The following is a 20,856-nucleotide window of genomic DNA, read 5'->3' as shown; positions in this document are numbered from 1 at the left end:
GCCATGTTTTTGTACAATAGGAGGTTTACGGAAGGTGTATAGTAGGGTCCAGCCAACTTTAGCATATCAAGGTTTTACGGTACAGTTGGAGAGTTATTTAGCGCTATTGATCGTTTATGAATAAAGTTTTTTTGACATTTGCTTAAAGCAGGCCTATAGGTCTCCCGTAACTTTTTATGAATAAGACCGTTAGACTCTAGATAACTTTAAATTACGTATGGGATGGGTAACACGACACTTGGGAAGCATAATATTTTTCCATACGCGCTTGATACAATCAACTTTCAATAACTGCATGCCGGATAATAACGTTCTACAAATCTAGAATACAGAATCATAGAATGCAAAGAAATACAACCATTTAAAAAAACATAGTAATTCATCACTCTCACACTGTCAAATATTATTTAACTCAGAAACCACAAGCACAATCTTTTACCGGTTTACAAAACACACTTTATCACTTTACAAAAAAGTGTTAATGACAGTTACAATTACTATCATTCGAAGTTCACTGTAAGCAGAAGCCGCTTCTGCTGAAGACCACATGGACCAGTCGTCCTGGTCATCTGGTCGGTTCTCTGGTCACGAACTCGGCATAGGATCTGTATAAGGACATAAAGATATTAGGAAATATCTAGAAACAGTACATCCTGTACTTATTCTAACTCTGCTTCTCTGTGTCTCTGCTTAGGCGGGTAGCCGGTAGTGGTTGGATGAGGAAGGCCGAGGACCGAGTGTTGTGGCGCTCCTTGGGAGAGGCCTATGTCCGGCAGTGGATCATTATTGGCTGATTATGATGATGATCCTGTATTTATTCTGATTCTGCTTCTCCGTCTCTGTAGGATAGGTAAACGTACAGCTACAGGCTGTTGCAAAAAGGTGAGCTGAAAGGGGTTGACCAAATATATTGTACTCTGTGGGGTTGACTAAGGGGGTCAATCTGAATAACTTTTGCTCTACGACTTTTGAAAATTCAAACGATCCCCTCACTCACATTTTTTCAGCTGACTATACCATTTGTAACACCCTGTTTAAATAACGTATGGTTATCGATTTGTGTGTCAAATTTTACAATAAAAAATTAATAACAACACCTACTAACCCGGGTGGATAAGCGGCTATTGGAGAATGTCACAATAAGAATATGTCAGTGAGACTATAAGAACATGACGTTTTTCATCAATTTTGTAACTTAGCTTACCGAAGCTCTGCATTTGGTGTTGGCTCAGCACGACCACATAGGGGTCCTCTTCTGCCAGGTCCACCGCCACGTGGTCCGTCGGAGCCTCCGCCGAGCCTGCGTCACACAAACATCACAATACATGATGAGAGGAAATGAAGACTGGAAGAGTAGGCTGTTAATAAGTTTTATGTCTACAAGTGAATGTCCTACATTTAAAAATTGTTTTTTGCGAGTTCAAAGTTGGTCCGTAATGAAAATTATTATGTTTTGAGAAAAGTTCATCCTATAATTTGAGGACAGGGATAAATAAATGTGAAATTAAATCTATAATAATATGATATATAATGTAACTCAACGGTAGGTATACATTCGGGATCCCACTCACGATCACTCATGCCGTCATGTTTACAGGATAGTGCTGCGAGCTTTGAAACTTTTTAATTCGCAAATGGAAATAATGGAGCGTAATAATTTTGTAACAATAGAATAGAATCGTGAATTTATCAAAATATATTTCACTTTTGACGCTTGATCGTGAGTGGGATCCGTATCATAGCTATTGGTGTAAATAACACTCGATCATGCCTGCTAGAGTAGGTGTCTATTGTCATTATATTCATACACATACACATACACCCAACACACACATAAATAACATCATCTTATAAATTAATTCTCGGAAAGATGTGAATGGCACCCCCGACACGAGCCATGCAATATCTCTTTGTAATCAAAGCGATGTTCGAATATATAACTCAATATCATAGAGTGTTTCAAACAAAGCATCGTGTCATGATATTGTGTAAATCCAGTATTAATATAGGTAGTATTTTGAGTGATGATGGCGATTTCTCACCATCAAAGCTTGTGCAGACGAGGAACATTTCATACTTTTAATTTTTTCCACAATACTTTTAGTCCGTCGGTATATACCTAGATCTCTTAAAAAAAAAGTCTCTCGTCTGTAGGCAACGGTTTTTTTTTTTCATATAGTACATAAGGTATAGTAAAGATGTGTCACCCAGTGGATATTGTTAGATCTATTTTCTAGACTTTGTTTGAGAGTTTGAAACCAACTGTGTGTTTCTCTAAGAGCTAGAGTAGATAGTTTTAAGTTCTAAGTTTCACGAACAATTCGTATCGAGACATTCGAGACGTGAGAACTAAGCACAGCGGTTGGAAAAAATATATTTTGCGGTAATACTTACTGATTTCTAAATAGTCTTCTAATGTAGTGGTGACCTGGTCGGTGGTGGGGTCTATCATCATAGTGCTAGTAGTTGTAGAAGCTAGAGCTAAAATTAATAAAAAACACATTAACTTTAGCGAAGATTTAAGTACTATTTTAATCATTTCTAAGGTATACTCGATTTAATAATGTAGTTATACCTATATTAACTTACGTCTTACAGTTAAATCGATTTAATTGCGGTAAGACTAAATGTAGGGCGGAAAACACAGAAAAGCCTTAGAAAAAATTATAAAGTAAAAGTAGCTCTTTTCAACTACTTGCTACAAAGTTATACAGTAGAAACTCCCATCCCATCCTGAGAAGTAAGAAAACCAACCCCACTAACCAAACACTACGACTGCCCCCGCAGGGTATGCACGTGTAGAGCCGTGGAATAAGGTTTGTTTTTACTCGCAGCTTATTCTAGCCAACTCAGCGTTTTCACAGCGAAGTGAATCCAAGCGTTAAGTTGCCATTCCCAGGCAGCAAGAATTTCTTATCGCATTGAAATGTCAATTTCTCCCTGAATAGGTTACCGACCTTTCTCTACCCGACAGTTATAAAGACTTACTGTATAATGTAATGTCAGCACGTCCCTTGCCCAGTGCGTTCTCCACAAGGCAGGTATAGGCGCCGATGTCGTCGCGAGTCACATTGTGGATCTGCAACGTCGCCCAGTGCCGATACCCCTCCGATCTCATGGACGCCTGGTACTTTGAACCTGGTGGTGGGGTGGTAATGTAAATGTGTAACAAGTGTGTTTTATGGTAAATGTCGAAGACAAATGGGCAGATTGTGACTTCGTGTTTCGAAAGCGAAAACACGGAATATAAATGATAATATACATAATATTTATTCACCATCACGTGTAATTTTTTTTCAGTCGTCGTTCAGCCGGACAAACATTAGAACTATTACCACAAAAAAGGTAAACACTGTTTAACAAGTGTTTAAAACGAAATTTGACAGATTTTGCAGGCGTTTGATAGCGCTAAACACCTGTTAAATACTGTCTAAGTTTTTGTGGTAAGGCCCTAGCTGTCGGGAGGTCAGATTATGAAGCGATGCTAAAAGTAACAACCCTGGCGACATAACTAGGCATCTGTCATCAGAAACCATGGGTCAAGTGTGGTAAAGGTCTGGTACTCCAAGCTAACAATACATGACATCTGATGCCAAGTTCCATAAGTAATACCACACGGTACATACCATACTGCAGCCTCGTGGCGTGGCTGTGCGTCCAGTACACGGCGGGGCGTGGGTTGGCCTCCACCCGACACTGCAGAGACACCGAGCTGCCGACGTACCCGCCCATCATCTTCTGTTTCGCGAACACTGACGGTGCACCTTGGGGTTGATTTTAGTCTTAGATTTGAGCAAAAATTTAAGTAAGTCATACATTTACAAGACTTTAAAGCATTAAGCTGCTTCAAAAATAATATTGAGTTGTAAAATCTGAAGTGGTACCTAACCATTGGTAAAATTCATAGCTGTATGCTTGCTCTATGATTTAATACAATACCTGCAATAAGATTTGTTGCCGATATACTCAGAACGACAGAGCCATAATGTATGCAGAAAAGTATTAATTTGAATTTAATCTAAGTATTAGTTAACGGAAATCTAAAGACTTTATAAGACCCGGTTCTCAAAACTTCAATTCTCTTTTACGCTGGGGGATTGCTTAAGAGATTTTCAATTGGTATAGAGACTATAGAGTTGATTAAATTTATAATAAGAGTAGGTACTCTATGTTTAATTTGAACGTTATGTTGTGTTTTCCGAATGTACCTATCAGGTTGATGCTTTTTATTCTAGAGGTTGCAGGGTCGAATCCAGTCTCATGGCAGTCAGCGATTGAGACTATATTCTCACTGGCCGATCATCTTACCAGGCCACGGTGGCAAACCTAACTAGTGTTTGCCACCGACGCGCTAAAGATCACAGCACACATATTAACTCGGAAAGGGGTCGTGACCGTATCAACTCGAGCCGTTCAGTATTCTTTGTTCGAAATTTAACAATGCAACGCACAATGGGAATCGTAACGTAATTACCTCGCCTCGGAAGAAGCTCGCGGACGCCTGGTCTTCAACCAGGCGAAGTGAAAGGCGATCCGTGTATGTGTGCTGTGACCTTAAGAAGACTCACACAGCACGTGCAGTATGATCCGCTTGCTGACGGACGGCGGCACCCCGTTGGTGGCGATGCACAGGTACGCGCCGTCGCTCTCCCGACTCACTGAAGACAGGTTCAGCCACTCACCGCTCCATTTGTTCACTAGAGGATGTTACAAAAGTGGTAAGTATAGTAAGCCAAAAGGGGATGGTGTAATTTTAAATAAGTTTTGAAAATTCGTGAAGAAAATCGCTTGAAAAGTTTAATACGAGTAAATCATCCATTTTCAGTCCCTGTATTCCGTAACTACGAGTGCGATTTGGTTGTTAACTTAGAGCATTATTAATTAAGGCGCTATACGCAGAACTAGCGCCACTAGTCGATAAAAAATCATAACTTCCGTTAAAAAGCGTTTTTCTAAGAATTGCCAAGGCCACCCCCCGTCATGCTAATTCCTATTTTTAGAACCTACCTCCTAATCCCTTGTATACTTGGAATCTAGAAGTTTCTGGCGGTATCTTCGGCAACTTCTACATTCCAGGCACCATTCGGTTAATTTCGTTGATTCATTTCAACGACCAAAATGTTCCAGAATATAGGTTCGGCCCTTATTTGACGGGATGAGCTACTTGGAAACTCTATCTACTGCCATCTCCAAAAGCAATGCTCAGTTCAACTCACCAGTGACATTACCGTTGACGTGGATGGCAGCGGCGTCCTCCCGTCGCCAGGTGATGCTGGGCGGTGGCACCCCGGTGGCGCTGCAGTGTAGGGCGGCGCCCTCGCCCTCCCGCGCCCGCACCTCGCCCCCGCTGCCGCCCGCCGTGATGTCCGGTGGCACTGTGGACAGGGCGCTTGATGAGGTGGTAATACACTGGTGAGCAATGAAAAAGTTCCATATGCCACTGTCGTTCTTTATGTCATTGGAACGTTTTCATTGCTCGTGCGGGTAGTAGTGAGTTACAAGTTTACAACTGCGGTACGCTCCTCCGTTCCGGTTAGGTTATTGTTACGTGGCTTGATGTGACATCTCCACTTTCAATCTAATAGGAGCAAGCAGCTACTCTTAGAAACGAGATACTTGATATATTTATGTGAGTGACCTGCAATTTGCGACAACTGAGTCATAATTACACACACTATACCGTCATCCAGACAGAAGTCTGAAATAAGGTGTCCATGGAGCAGTGGATAGGAGCACTGATATAAAAATGCGTTATACCAATAAGATACACCAGCCAGGGGTTCCCGTAAGGTGCGCCACGACACAGTGCGCTACAAGAAGGACAGCAGACAAGAATGTTTCACTGGTCAACTAGGTAAAGTTGCCGAGTTAAAATTCACTTGTAAGGGAACCGTGAACTGGAAGTATTAGAAAACCTTGTGTTCCATAAAAAAGATTTTATTTTTAAAAAATCGTTGGGTTAAAAAAAAATTATTCAAAAACCACAGTGAACTTCATTTTGCGGTCAAAGGTTTGAAATCCTGAAACCACGTTACAATCTATGCCTATAGGTATTGCATCCCGAACACGAAGTGCGCCTACAAAGCCTTTTAGAATGACGTGTAGGTAGCAACTATAGCTCTTGGATAAACCTATTTACTAATACACTCACAAGCACTGAAAAAGTTCTAGTGACAATAGTACCAAGTTTCATGACACCGTTTGCAACATTGAATTATTTTATTTAACCACCCTCAGCATCAGAATACTTAATACCAACTAAAAACGGTAATATTATGACAAAATGCTAAATTAAATATTTAAAAAAAATTGCACATAGACGACCGAATGGGGTAGTGATTAGTGACCCTGACTACTGAGCCGAAGGTCCCGCCGGGTTCGATTCCCGGCTGGAGCAGATATTTGTTTAAACACAGATATTTGTTCTCGGGTCTTGGATGTGCCCGTAAAATGGCAATAGGCCCGTCCCCTATTACATTGGGACCAACATAACACTCTGGCGAAAAGTGGGTGCAGCAATGCACCTCTGCCTACCCCGCAAGGGAGTACATTAGTACAAGGCGTGAGTGTGTGTGTTTTTTTTTGCACATAATGGAGAGGCACTTGAAGAAGAAGAAGAAAAACATTGGGGTCATTTGATGTCGGCATTTTGTAAGTGGAACTTTTTCATTGCTCGCGAGTGTTATATCTGTTGCGCCGTAAAACAAAGATAAAGTAACAAACACAATTTCGTATGAATAATGTTAAAGTTTATATAAGTACGTAGATTTCTTCAAAACTTCCTTGTCATTCCAGCTCTATGTGTGAGCCAGTCTGAGGCACTTATGGCTTAATCCAGTGAATCCTCTGTCTCGGGCCCTATTAAGAGGAACTATGAAGTATGTGAGCGTCTCAAGTTTCGTACGTGTCCTGAATTTCAGCAGTGCACCTAGTTTTGAGTGCAGCGTAGATTTTAGTTGCTTCTTATTTCATACATTAGAAGAGTGGTTTTTTAATAGGAAGTCCACGTTGAGTTGGTCTTTATAAAAACCTGGTACATATTATTACTTTAAGATAAATAGATACATTATTTCTTTGAGTACATATTATGTAGGTCTAAGCATATTGGAAAGTTTTCAGCTCACAACTCTGTCATATTGTAATCCTGTTCCTAATTCAATATTTAGGTTACCTATTACGCAGTTAATATTTGCACTAGCAAATATTAACTGCGTACCAAATACTATTATAATAATTATGCAAAGTAACTTCAGACGCGGTAAACAATTAGGTCTCCGTTCGTTTATTTTGACAGGTTTCGGAAAACACATTGCTGTAAACAACTTTGCCTAGAGTTTGCGCCACGACGTCAACGACACAAGTCACAAGTCGGACCGATATAGTTATTTCAATCATGCAAAGGAAATGTTATTGAAGTTCTAAATAAATACATACGTGTATATTATGTACAGTAAATGGACTTTGGAGTTTGGCAGTCAGTGACTGACAACTTGTCTCACTGGCTAATCACTCACTCGCAATAAAAAAGTTTCATTAAGTAAATTCCAAATAAATGAACCAAATGTCTCCAATTTAAAAAAAAAGTTTTGTACTCTATATTTACGTTTTTAGTTGGTAATATTCTGATGCGCTCACGTACTTCTATAAGCTATAAGCAATAAGGCCGCCTTTTTGTACTGTTGTTATTTTTAAGTTTTATTTTGTATTGATTCTGTTTTTTGGTGCAAATAAAGTGGATTGTATTGTATTGTATTGTATTGTACTTCAATATTGCAGATAGCGTCATTATATGTTACTAAAACTTATTCATTGTTTACGAGAGTACTTTCACTACGCAAAGAAGAAGTAATTTAATTCCATAACTTTGTCACTCGGATCAGCCTTCCTTTGCTCGTGTAACTATATCTCATTATCATCAGCGTGTGTAAATACAATATTAGACAATTCCTTACTAAGTATGAACGTTTGCAGACAACGAACATTTTGCAGACATCCTTTTGATAAAGGATGTCTGCAAAATATGATTGGGTAGATAAGTTGGTATCGCTATGTTTTGTGATAATAATACCCGTGTTTTCATATTATTAGAATAGAGCTTTGTTGCCAGGTCAATGAGGGCAACCATTACAGATGCTGCATCCTTACATTGTTTCATTACTTAGTATTCTATGGCCGAGCGTAATTTCTAGCATTTCGAACGACAGGTTTGCTGTTTTTGCTGTGGAATTGTTGCATTTAGGTCACTTATTTGCATCCTTCTTGGCACTTATTTATCATTAACTATACCTAATTATAATATTATAATATTACTTAGGCCTACACCCTACAGTGATTCTTTATAGTGTCATCAGTTCAAGAATTAGGTAATCCTTATAAAATAATATCTAAATGACCCTGACTCACGGCCTCGCGACATGTTTACTAAATTTACAAGGCTCAAAAGAAAAAATCTGGAAAAATGGCAAAACCAAAATCAAAACTTTGCGGTGAAGCTCGCTAGAAAACCTAGTGCCTTTGGGAAAGAGAACTAAGAACTTTGGCCTACGAATCTAAACTCAACACTCTTCACAATAACGTTGATATTAGCTTTTTGTGTGCTGACAGCTGACCGACCACCTGCGGTTGATATTGGCTCGCTGTTGACAGCGAAGTTTGCTGAAAATCTACTGACTATAAAGAACCAACTTTTGCCTGCGAATCTAAGCTCATCTCTACACAATAAAATAAATATAAGGTCTCTGTATGCTGACCGACCATCTGCAGTTGATCCGTGGCGTGTATCATCGGCACGCGGTTGACGGCGAAGTTGCTGAAATTCTAGTGACTATAAACAACCCAGTTTTTCCTATTGCCCTAAGAATTTAAGCTCAACACTCTACACAATACCATCAATATAAGGTCTCTGTATGCTGACCGACCACCTGCAGGTGATGCGTGGCGTGTATCATCGGCTCGCGGTTGACCTGGCACATGTAGGCGCCGGCGTCGGCGCGGCGTGCGCCCCGCACCGTCAGAGCCCAGGCCGCGGCTTCGGGCCGGGACACGGCGACTCGGGGGTTCTTCGTGATCACGTGGGTGCCGATGGTGAGCACGGTCTGGGTGTCCACGCGGAGCCACGCCACCTGGTGAGTGGAAAGGGTTGGGTATAAGTGTAAGGTTTGTTGGTCGATATTTTTACGTAAAATCACTACATTGTGTAATGCAAAGTCGCTTCCTGCATACATATGTATGTATGCTTAGATCTTTACTACACAACGGTTTGATGCAGTTTTTTTAATAGATAGAGATGTTTTATATATTGGTTTTTCTTGGGAAAACCTTTTAGACCAAAGCGAGAAAAGCTAGTAATGATTATAGGTAGCGTGATAAATACAGGTTTATAATGAAGTATGAATAAAATAACGATCATTATTAAGTATAAGTAGCTAAGTACATAGGTTACCTCAATCGAAAGTATGCTATCTAACATTGGTTCATAAGAACCTTCTACAGCCTTATCTACATATTATAAGAAAAAACAGTAAATACAAAAAAGCCCTGCCTATATTTCCCGAAAATAAATGCATGTTGCCGCCATAGCCGAGACCGCGTTGTTGTTTGGTTGCAGATTGATGTTGCAAGTGCTACGCCATCACCGTAGGCTTGTGCTACGCCGCGGCGTAGGCTTCGTAGGCCTTAGCAGACTTTTTTCATTGAAATGAATATAATTTTCTGTAAAAACTGTATTTCAATCTATTCGATCTTATTGACGCTGCCACACTAGGGAAGTAAATTCTGAGTCGGGTAGGCTCCCGATTCTCTCGCTAGAGATGCGAATTCAAATCACTTCTTTGGAATTGTGATGTGTGAATGATGATGAATTGTGATGTGTGAAGTGAGCCTTCCACCACCAACACCCAAAAGCCCTCAGTGGGCCATCATGTGGGCAATGATTCAATCTTAGGAAGCTAGTTTAGACCTTGGGGATATGTACAAAACTACCATTCTAGAAAACCAAGTGCAGATAATAGAAAATAGAAGAGAATATAATATAAATAGACCATGCCATATTGCGGTTAGGTTAGAATTGTTGCAAATATTCTATTTATTTTAATTAAATTTTTGCAACTATTGCCAACCGCAGTTTTATTTTAACTATTTTGTTATGATTCACTAGGAAGATATTTTAAGTACTCCGTCTAATATTTATAATACCATCATTAGATAAATGTAAATGTTATTTAGTTACTAATGTTTTGTAAAAATGTGTAACATAATTGAAGTAGCTATCACATCTGGATATGGAAATACCGGAAATAGTTTTTACAGAATTTGCTGAAATGTCTTTATTTTAAACTATACCTAATTTATACATGCCTCATTATTATGAGTATAACTATTGTTTAATCTATCATTTATTATTGATACGTCCTATACATCTAGTTTATCTATTGCTAATGGAAAAATATTGTTTAGCCATATCATGTTTCATGTTGTTATCAATAGTTTCCACTCGATAATTTAGGTAATTACATAAGATCTATCTATAAGAAACCATTACTAACCGGATACCGATATAAAATATATAAATTTGTTGTATTTCTCGATGGTATGTTCCTAATTGGCAAAATTAATTTAACTGACCCCAAATAATATATTTTGATTCTAGGTACTACTCTTTTAATTTCCCATGAATGTGATTTATTATACATTACAATGTGACCGCGTCGGCCACACAAATGTAATTAACTGTTCCGTGGCTCTTTCATCAGGTTGATTCACACGCTTTGCACAATCAGGTCAAAATTACATTATGATAGGTATATTCGATTAATAATTTAAATGGTCACTTAATTGAGAGAGTAAATAAAACTGTAAAAATTATTCATGTTAAAACGTTCCATTCGAATAGAACAACCACAACATACCTACAGTAAAACTATAAAGTCCTGAAAACGGAAGTGGATCCTAACTAATTGTTGCAGACCGTATTTAATCGATGTATTTTATTTACTTATTAAAGAACAAATCCGTTAAAAAGCCATTGCCAAACGGTATTTTATTTTTTAAATGTATGTAAATATAAGTAAATACCTGATAATGATAAAAAGTTTTTACAAAATCGCACTCTTTAATGTCCACCAACCCGCACTTGGCCAGCGTGGTGGACTAGGCCTAATACCCTTCCTTCATTGGAAGGAGACCTGTGCCCCAGCAGTGGGGACGTAATGGGTCGTGATGATGATGATGAATTTTAGTCATTATATCAGGACTTTATAGTTGGACTGCATTAGACTAAAAAAATCTCAACTTTGAGCATTGGGTGAGGCTATTCTCGAATGAGTGTAAAGTTGACCAATTGCTGTTCTTGCCTTATTTATAAATACCTACACCCGAGTCGACATTGTTCTATGACGACCATTAGGTTTAAAATATTAGATAAGTGACTGCTGGTGGACTCAAAGTTACTATAATGGAATCCTTTTTATTTTACAAGTAGATAAATTTCTAAATATTCTTTTACCCGTGAAGAAGATAAAAGTAACAATTTTACTCAGTTGGATGCTCCAAAGTTTATGACGGCAATATAAATTCCATGCCTTTCTGATACTTGGATAACATAATTTATGTACTTCAAAGGTTTTATTATGTACAGACTATAGACATAATGTTTATAACTCATTACGTTAGGTGCTAAGCCTTTGTACTGTAAAATGAAAATTGATTTTATCTCGATGATGAGGAATGCATATTCTGCATTACATACATAAGTAGATAGGTACATATGCTCACGACTGTAATGCCCGAAGGGGTAGTCAGAGATGTCTCGCAGACGAGTCACCCGCTTTTCGCTTTGTACTCACGTGATAGGTCGCGAACTATCTGCATCAAATTCAAATTCAAATGGTTTTTCAAATTCAAATGGTTTAATCGACGTAAAATTTTACAATTATTTGTCGATAGTCATCTACCACCATTTCACAAGGGCCCCGTCATTGAGAAGGAAAGAAATGGCGAAAGAAACTCCTCGAGCATCTTTTCAACTTTTTCCTTATAATCTATTACAATTTTTACTTCTATCTAGTACCTACAATTTTACTTAAGTACCTATAATCCATTTAATTTTTTCAATAGCCTTAGCTGAGGTGGACAAGACCACGCGTTTTTGTCGTTTAAATAATCATTTATACTATAGTAAGCTTTACTACATAATGTAGCTTTAACATAATTCTTAAATTTTTTCTCAGTAAGGTTTATTGCTTCATTTGATAATTTATTATAAAAGCGTATACAGTTCCCCATGAATGATGTGTTTGTTTTCGAAAGTCTGAGTGTGGGGAAAAGCAACTTATTTTTGTTTCTGGTCTCAATACCGTGAGTGGCTCCTACTTTACTAAATGAATTTAAGTTTTTACGAACATACATAATATTTTCATAAATATATTGGCATGGAACAGTTAGAATACCTATTTCCTTAAACGTATCTCTTAATGAAATTCTAGACCCTAATACATATATGGCTCGAATTGCTCGTTTTTGCAGAACAAAGATTTGATTAATGTCAGCCGCTCGTCCCCACAATAGAATTCCGTAAGACATAACACTATGAAAATAACTAAAATACACAAGCCTGGCTGTATCTACATCTGTTAACTGTCTAATGGTTCTAACCGCATAAGCTGCAGAACTCAATCTACCGGCTATCCTCTCAATATGGGGTCCCCATTGCAACTTTGAGTCAATTGTAATACCCAGGAATACCGTTTCATTTACTAACTCTAGCTTATCGTTATTCAATGTCAAATATGTCTCTACTTGTCTTACATTAGGCAAAGTGAATTTAATACATTTTGTTTTCTTGGAGTTAAGAGCTAAATTATTTACAGTGAACCAATTAGCAACTATGGAAAGAGTACTGTTTGCATTGTCAAAATTGACTTCTTGTCGCTTCAACTTAAATATAAGTGAAGTATCATCAGCAAACAGTACTATCTCACATAATTTATCTACCAAAAACGGTAAATCGTTAACATATACAAGAAACAAGAATGGTCCTAAAATCGAGCCTTGGGGAACACCCATACTGACAGGACAGCCAGCCGAACGCACTCCATTTATGTCAACTAGTTGAGTTCTGTTGCTCAAGTATGATTCCAATAATGTAAGAGCTTTGCCAGTTAGCCCATAATATTTAAGTTTCATAAGTAGAGTGGCATGATCCACACAATCAAATGCTTTATATGCATTTTATTGCATTATATGTAAGTCTATTATGTATAGTGTACCTATCGAAGTATTATATTACCTTGTAGCTGTCTAGATTCTGCACCCGGCAGACTAGAGTAGCGTCTCTGCCCAGCACCACCGTCACGTTCTGACCGGAGTCCAGGAAATACGGCTCATCTGCAACAAACATTTGTTTTTTTAAAAGGCAAGATTTCTTCTTCATAACTCCTTTGGTGCCACTCTTGAAAGGCAATGTATTGCGTCTGTCTTGCACTTATAGCTTATATTATACATATATTAATTATAGCATGTACTTATAGCTTATAGCAGCAGTGTGCGTAAGATTTCCTTCCCTATATTTCGGGTGGATTTTACCTAAAACGGTGTCATTTCGTATCTCGGGGTGTTATTTATATATCGTTGCGCAGTGGTTATTTGTAGAGAATTAGAAGAAATACTCACATATTGGGTATAATTAACTTTTATTGTAAATTGGAGAAAATAATATGTACAGCCATGTTGTTTGTTACCAGTAGACAAGGAAGTGACATAGACAAATTCCTGACACCCCCTCTCAATATTAAATATCTAATTAAATATTGCAATTAAATAAACTTATAACACTTCTTTTCTTCACAATTAAAACAACTTACAACGTAACATTTTTAACATTACAATCCTACTTCTTATTTTATATAATAAACAGTTTCATTACAAAGTAATTGTGTTTTACAATATTTAGCGGTTTAGTAAATATATCGGCTACATTTTGTTGCGTAGATACATACGATACAACAATATTCTTATTACATACCGCATCTTTTACAAAATGAAACTTAATATCGATATGTTTGGTGCGCTTACTATTTTCGTTACATTCAATCATTCTAATCGCACTTTGATTATCAACAAGTAAGTATGCATCAATATCCATATTGAAGTTAGCTGATATACCTTTTAAATATATTAGCTCCGACGTTACCATTGCAGCAGCCACATATTCTGCCTCTGCAGATGATAATGAGACGGTGCATTGTTTCTTTGAGAACCATGAAATTAAATTGTCGCAGTAAAATATAGCGCAGCCACTTACGCTTTTCCTGTCTTGACTGTCGCTTGCCCAATCCGCGTCACTGTAAGCTAATAATCTCTTCTGCGAATCTTTATTCTTAATATAGGTTAAGCATTTACTTGCAGTTTGTTTTAGATATCTTAGTATTCTCTTAGCCGCAATCCATCTTTCTTTCGTTGGTTTATCTAAGTATCTGCTTAGGTATGAAGTTGCGTAAGTTATATCTGGTCTAGATGTTGTAGAGATGTATGTTAAACATCCAATTAGTTCTCTATACGGTACATTTGTGATTATCTCTTCTTCTTCATTGTTCTTAGATTTTGTAGCCTCTATCGGCGTATTTACACCTTTGCACGATTCCATTCCGAATTTTTCTATTATTTTATTAATCATCTTTCCTTGTTTTATTTTCAATATATTCTGCTCTCTATGTATTTCCATGCCTATATACTCTTTAACTTCTCCCAGGTCTCTTACATTGAATTCTTCTTTTAATTTCTTTATAGTATCCATACAGTTTCCCATTGTTATGATGTCATCCACCCAGATCAGTAACCATTCATCTTTTTTCGTGTATAAGCAAAAATCATGCTTTGATTGTTCAAAACCTTGCTTAATTATGAAGTCGTGAAATCTGTCATTCCAGCATTTTGGTGCTTCTCGCAAACCATATAAAGCTTTGTTTAGCTTCAGTACCTTTCCTTGGCCGACTTGTACTCCATCTGGTGGTTTTATATATACTTCTTCTTTTAATTCGCCATTAAGAAATGCAGTTGGTACATCAAACTGTCTTAGCTGATGATCTTCCTGTAGTGCATAGCTTAGCATCATTCTTATAGTTGACATTCTGGCCACTGGTGAGTAAACATTGTATTTGTTGTCTGTTTGAAAACCTTTTGCTACTAGTCGTGCTTTCTTTTTTCCATCTTGCTTTGTTCTAAAAACCCATTTGGTATCTATAGCTCTTTTCTTGTTTGGTAGTTCTGTCTCTGTCCAAGTATTTAGTTGTTCGTGTGATTTTAACTCATTATCAATGGCTTCTTTCCATCCTTCTCCTTCTTTTATAGCTTCATCATATGTTTGAGGTTCTATGTGTAGACAGAATGCTATGTTTGCTTCTTGTTCTATAACGTCTTCTTCCAATTCGTAATCCTTTAAATATGTAGGTAGCTTTCTAGTTCTTTGTTCTCTACTTAGTTCTTGATGTCTCTCTTCATGAACTTGCACTTCAGCTTCTCTTTGTACATTCTCATCTTGTTCATTTTCTTGTCCTTGTTCTTCTTCTTGGTAGTATCTTACATTATTGTCATGTTTCTTTTCTTGATATATGATGTCTGATTCATCAAATCTTACATCTCGACTGATGATTATTTTGTTAGTCTCTGGATCCCACAGCCTGTATCCAGTTGGTGCGTAGCCTACCATTCTCCCTTCTTTCGCTCTGCCTTCGAATTTGCTCTGTCTTGGTAAAATCACAGCCCATGCTTTACTACCGAAAGTTTTGAGTCTTGTCAAGTCAGTTTTTCCTCTCATAATGCATTCTGGTGTCTCAAAATTAATGGCAGATGATGGACATCGATTTAGCTGATATGCTGAGCATAATATTGCTTCTCCCCATAGATGTTTTGGCAGATTAGCCTCATTCAGTTGTGTTCTGGCTTTGTTGTATAACGTCTGATTCATGCGTTCGGCAACTCCATTGCTTTGTGGTGAGTATGGGGTAGTATACTGTATAATAATGCCACGCTCCTGACAAAATGATTCCATTTTTCTATTTTTAAACTCTCCTCCATTGTCACATCTTATTTTCTTAACTCTTATTCCTTTTTCATTTTCAAATCTATTTATGTAGTGTATAATATTATCTGTTGCTTCACTTTTAATTTTTAAAAGTCTCACTTCGCAAAAGTGTGAGTAGTCGTCGATTATAGTTTGATAATATCGCTCTTCGTTTAAACCTTCGATATTTGCTGGCCCTGCTATATCTGTATGTATCAATTCGCCTATACTATGCGACCTTGGTTTCAATATCCTTTGGAATGGTTTCCTCTTTCCTTTTCCTTCCATACATGGACCGCATACATTTTTGCTTACCGGTAGGTTCATAGTTTGTAAACTCCTACGGTTGAGATGTCCCAGCCTTCTGTGCCATACTTCGCCGGTGCTGAAATTAGCATAGTTACATCTATCTACAGCTATCTCTGTATGTAACTTATATAGTTTCCCTGAACAGTATCCTACTATTTTATTACCGCTATTATTATTCTTCTGAATTTCTACAGTTTCAGAGTTAAACCTTACTTCACAATCATTCTGGACTATTTTTCTTACAGAAAGTAAGTTAAATGACAAGTCTTCTACTATTAGTGCGTCTATTTTTATACTTGCGCTATCACTTGTGACATAAATATTTCCTCTCTTGTTTGCTGTTACGTAATCTCCATTTGCTATGAATATTTTTACTTCTTTATCTAAGTATTGAATTTCTGAAATATATCTCTCGTATTTACTTTGAATTAGATGTTCTGTGCAACCTGAATCTACAATGAACTCTAATTTACAATTCTCAACTTTGTTGTTCTTAAAATTATCATTTTGTGTACCTGCTATGAATGAAAATTCTTTATTTTCTTCTGATGCAGTTGCAGCCGTGTGCTGCCACGATGATCTCTGTTGGCTCGCATGATGTCTTTGGCCTTCTTGACTGTAGTTTCCATATTGATGACCTTGTCCTCTTGCTATATATCCTCTTCCTCGACCATGACCTCTGTTTCCTCGCCCTTGAAATTGTGTTCCTCTTCTCTGTCCTCTTCCTCTTCCTCGGCACTCTGTTGCTATGTGTCCGGGTTTGTTGCATCTGTAGCATGTCATTATGTTGGGGAATGCTGTTTCTTCACTTGTATGTTCCGGATTTTTGTTCTTCATGTTTAGTTCTTCATCTAATAGTCTCGCTTTTACATATTCTAACTTAATATCTGTATTTATTGTTTCTATTGCTGTTATTAAGCTGTCATATCTTTCTTCTAGTCCTGTCAGTATGTAACAGACTTTATCTTTCTCTTCCACCTTCTCTCCGGTGCATTCCAGTTCCCGTACGATGGTATCAAACCTTGCGAAATACTCTTCTAGTTTCTCGGATTTTTCATGTTTCACGTTTAGCAATTTTCTTCGTAAATGAATCTTAGTCATTATACTCTTTCTTTGGAATGTGTCTTCTAGTACTTTTACCATTTCTTGTGCCGTGTTGCACTCTTTTATTATGTTTAAATGCTTGTCCGTAAGGCATTGAACTATGATGCATTTAGCCTTCGCATCGTTTGCTCCATATTTTTCATCACTCTTTTCGGTGGTTTTGCTTTCTAAAACGTATTTTATCTGTTTTTCGTCTAACAAGCATTTGACTCTGAAGAGCCAATTGTCGAAGCTTGAAGCTTCCAACTTTGGGTAACTTTGCGCCATTTCGCCCATAACCTGTTATTTATATATCGTTGCGCAGTGGTTATTTGTAGAGAATTAGAAGAAATACTCACATATTGGGTATAATTAACTTTTATTGTAAATTGGAGAAAATAATATGTACAGCCATGTTGTTTGTTACCAGTAGACAAGGAAGTGACATAGACAAATTCCTGACACGGGGAACATAGCAAGGCCATTTCATTGCTTTTTATTTTATTAGCTGCGGTCGAGTAGTTGCGGCCAGGTGTAGTTAGTGCTTCGGGTGGATTCGTCCAAACATCACGTTACACGAGAATAACTATACCGGAATTAAAATTATACGCGAGTAAATATCTAGGATAAGTACATTTGCATTCTACCAAGTTATACCATGATTAAATTGAATGAACGAGGAACGAAACTGTAATGCAACTAAAGTAAAAATAGCTGCGTTTCAAAGCATGCAATAGAAATGACATGCCAACTTAGTTTGAATGGATTATAAAAGTATGAAATTGTTTATGTTTTAATATTTTATTCGCTGTTGTTATTCTGAGACTTTGCCTTTTAACGTACTTTTGTTTATGTTTTGACAGATGTGTTTATATGTCATTATGACGGTTTTCTAATCAGCTGATGTGCTGCCGCCATTACAAAATTACTCTCGGATAAGCTCGTTACACGGTCAATTTTGGCGGTATAACATTTTATTCTTGGGATAAGCTAGTTATCTTGGTTTCAGGTTTGGTAGAATGCAAAATCTGCTTACTCGCGAGTAACTGGTACTTTACTCGTGAGTAAAAAGTTACTCGACGTTGGCCGAATCCGCCCTAAGTAATATTAATTTATTCTATTAAATTACTGTCCTGTTTCAGACTGGCGTTTCTCGGAACTTCTGATTAACCTACCGCCATTAGTGGGATCCCGCATTTGTTTGAACGAACGGAGACAATTTCAGATTTTAATTATTATTAATAACTCGCGGAATTATCTCAGTATTAGAGATTGATAGTTAGTTTTCAAGATTGATTAGAATATTATCATACGATTGATGTTCTGGGGAAGAACCTCATTCCGTTAGGTAAATCAATCGCTGTAGCGTGATGCTGTGTAAATTTTATACTGATTTCTTCCTTGTATTATATATTCAGAAATATTTTTTTTGCTCGCACGCGGCCGCTTGAAAAATGTGACAGACACACAGAAAACAGACTAGATGCTAAGCGGCGAGATGTATGAGAAATAACGAAATCTGATTGTTATTCAAAACACATCTCCTCTCGTCTCCACTTTGGTGGAAACCGGGCCTAACACGGGGGTTAATCTCCCCCATTTAGGTATTACTTCAGAAAATGTACTGGACTAGGTATAAATACTTTGGTGAAAGGATTAAGCCAGTTAGATTGGCATCAGTCGCTGATTGCCCTGGGTGCCGCGGTTCGTATACGTTTCGATTGGATATATGTAGTAAGCCGAAATAAGGTGCATCAGGAGGTCATGGAGGACAGGTCAGGAGGACTGAAAAACTAACGACCAACCAAAGAAAAGAAAATAGGTAGGTACTATGTGACTCCTCTAATGAGCTTATCTGAACTATCCGACTTACGACAGATCTTCGATAAGAACTGTAATTCTAGACAAATATATTGGCAGTATAAAAAAAAACTCATAGTTATACGTGTTATACAAATATCAGAGTTAATAGCTTTTTTTAGCTACTTGCCTTTTGCATAAACAGCCAAAATCATCAAACACGTCGCTAAGAAGCTAAACATGTACATTTTCACTATTTTCAGTATTTCACCATAATAGAGCACAGTACAAGTACAACAAATACTTCCACAAACTTCTGCAACAACACTAACACTTTAGTTGGATGCTCTCAATAACACTCACTTTTGTATCAACTTTTCATTCACAAAGTTGCCGATAGATTTTTCTTTCCGAACCTACGTGGGTTCGTAGCACTCCCACTCGCGCTACTGGCATATTCCCTCTAAAATTCGGGAACTCAGAAGCTACTGCGCATGCCCCAAACCTGAAGCTTTCCTTTCAGAGTATTTTTGATCGGTTCTTGAAACTCAAGTTCGCCAAATAATCAAGTGCAATTAGAAACGTATCGGTCCACTCAAGACGGGGCTTCAAAGACTCCAATACCAGCACTTACAAGCTGGATTATTTGATCTGATTCGAACCGTGCTTAAACATTTGCTGAACGCATTTTATGAGGGTGTTTGGTTTTATGGTTCACATCGAGGATAATGTACCTATAATTATAATTATTAAATTATAGGTACATTATCCTATTTTAAAAACTCCGCCTGTATACTTTTAGGCGCAGGCCACTGCACCTATCTATCTATGTATTTGTGTAGATATATCAGCTGTCCGACACCTATAACACTGGTTCTGCCTAGCTTGGGGTCGGATGGCCGTGTGTGAGATGTCCCCACATATTTATCCTAACTATCCTAACTAATATTATAAATGCGAAAGTAACTGTGTCTGTCTGTCTGTCTGTCTGTCTGTCTGTTACTCTTTCACGCCAAAACTACTGAACGGATTTGAATGAAATTTGGTATACATATGGTTTATTTTATTTTATTTATTTTATTTGATACTTTATTGCACAAATATGAAATATAAGTGTACAAAAGGTGGACTTAATGCTAAAAGCATTTTCTACCAGCCAACCTACAGGAGGTACAGAAAAACTAGTAGAAAGGTGCAACAAAAAAAAAAGTAGTTATTAAATTGAAAAAGCAAAAACAAAATAAAGTCACTTGATAATTAACTTAATAGATATACATAAAATATACATACTATAAATTACTAATAATACTATAAATTCAATATATATATATATATATATATACATATATTTATACATTAATACATACAAAATTATAATATTCAAAGAGGTACAAGAAAATGCTACTTATCTAACTTGCTGAGATAATGAGCACGGGTTAGTCGCTTGAAGACATTGCGGGAAGGAGCTTTCCTAATGTTCTCGGGAAGATTATTCCAGAGGCGCACAGCGGTGACAGCGAAAGAATCTGACATGAAACCAGAATGGAAAGAGGGTAGTGCTAATAGATGATTATGGGAGGAACGGAGATGACGAGTGTGAGTGTCAG

At 37.4% G+C, this 20,856-nt stretch overlaps 1 protein-coding gene across 1 annotated transcript; it reads right to left on the bottom strand.

Annotated features, from left to right (window-relative positions):
• Window positions 1-451: 451 nt before the first annotated feature.
• LOC105385629 (lachesin) lies at window positions 452-13,458 on the bottom strand. The gene is made up of 9 exons (XM_038105985.2): window positions 13,286-13,458; window positions 8,915-9,122; window positions 5,217-5,375; window positions 4,569-4,697; window positions 3,627-3,764; window positions 2,989-3,138; window positions 2,395-2,481; window positions 1,205-1,300; window positions 452-605 (listed from the first exon to the last, which is right to left on the bottom strand). The coding sequence occupies exons 1-9, from the start codon at window positions 13,427-13,429 to the stop codon at window positions 586-588; spliced, it is 1,131 nt and encodes a 376-aa protein (XP_037961913.2). The 5' UTR covers window positions 13,430-13,458; the 3' UTR covers window positions 452-585.
• Between the last annotated feature and the right edge of the window lie 7,398 nt (window positions 13,459-20,856).

The sequence above is a fragment of the Plutella xylostella genome, chromosome 9 (assembly GCF_932276165.1).
Source record: "Plutella xylostella chromosome 9, ilPluXylo3.1, whole genome shotgun sequence".
Classification (NCBI taxonomy): Eukaryota; Metazoa; Arthropoda; class Insecta; order Lepidoptera; family Plutellidae; genus Plutella; species Plutella xylostella.
This window is presented reverse-complemented; position numbering and strand designations above follow the sequence as displayed.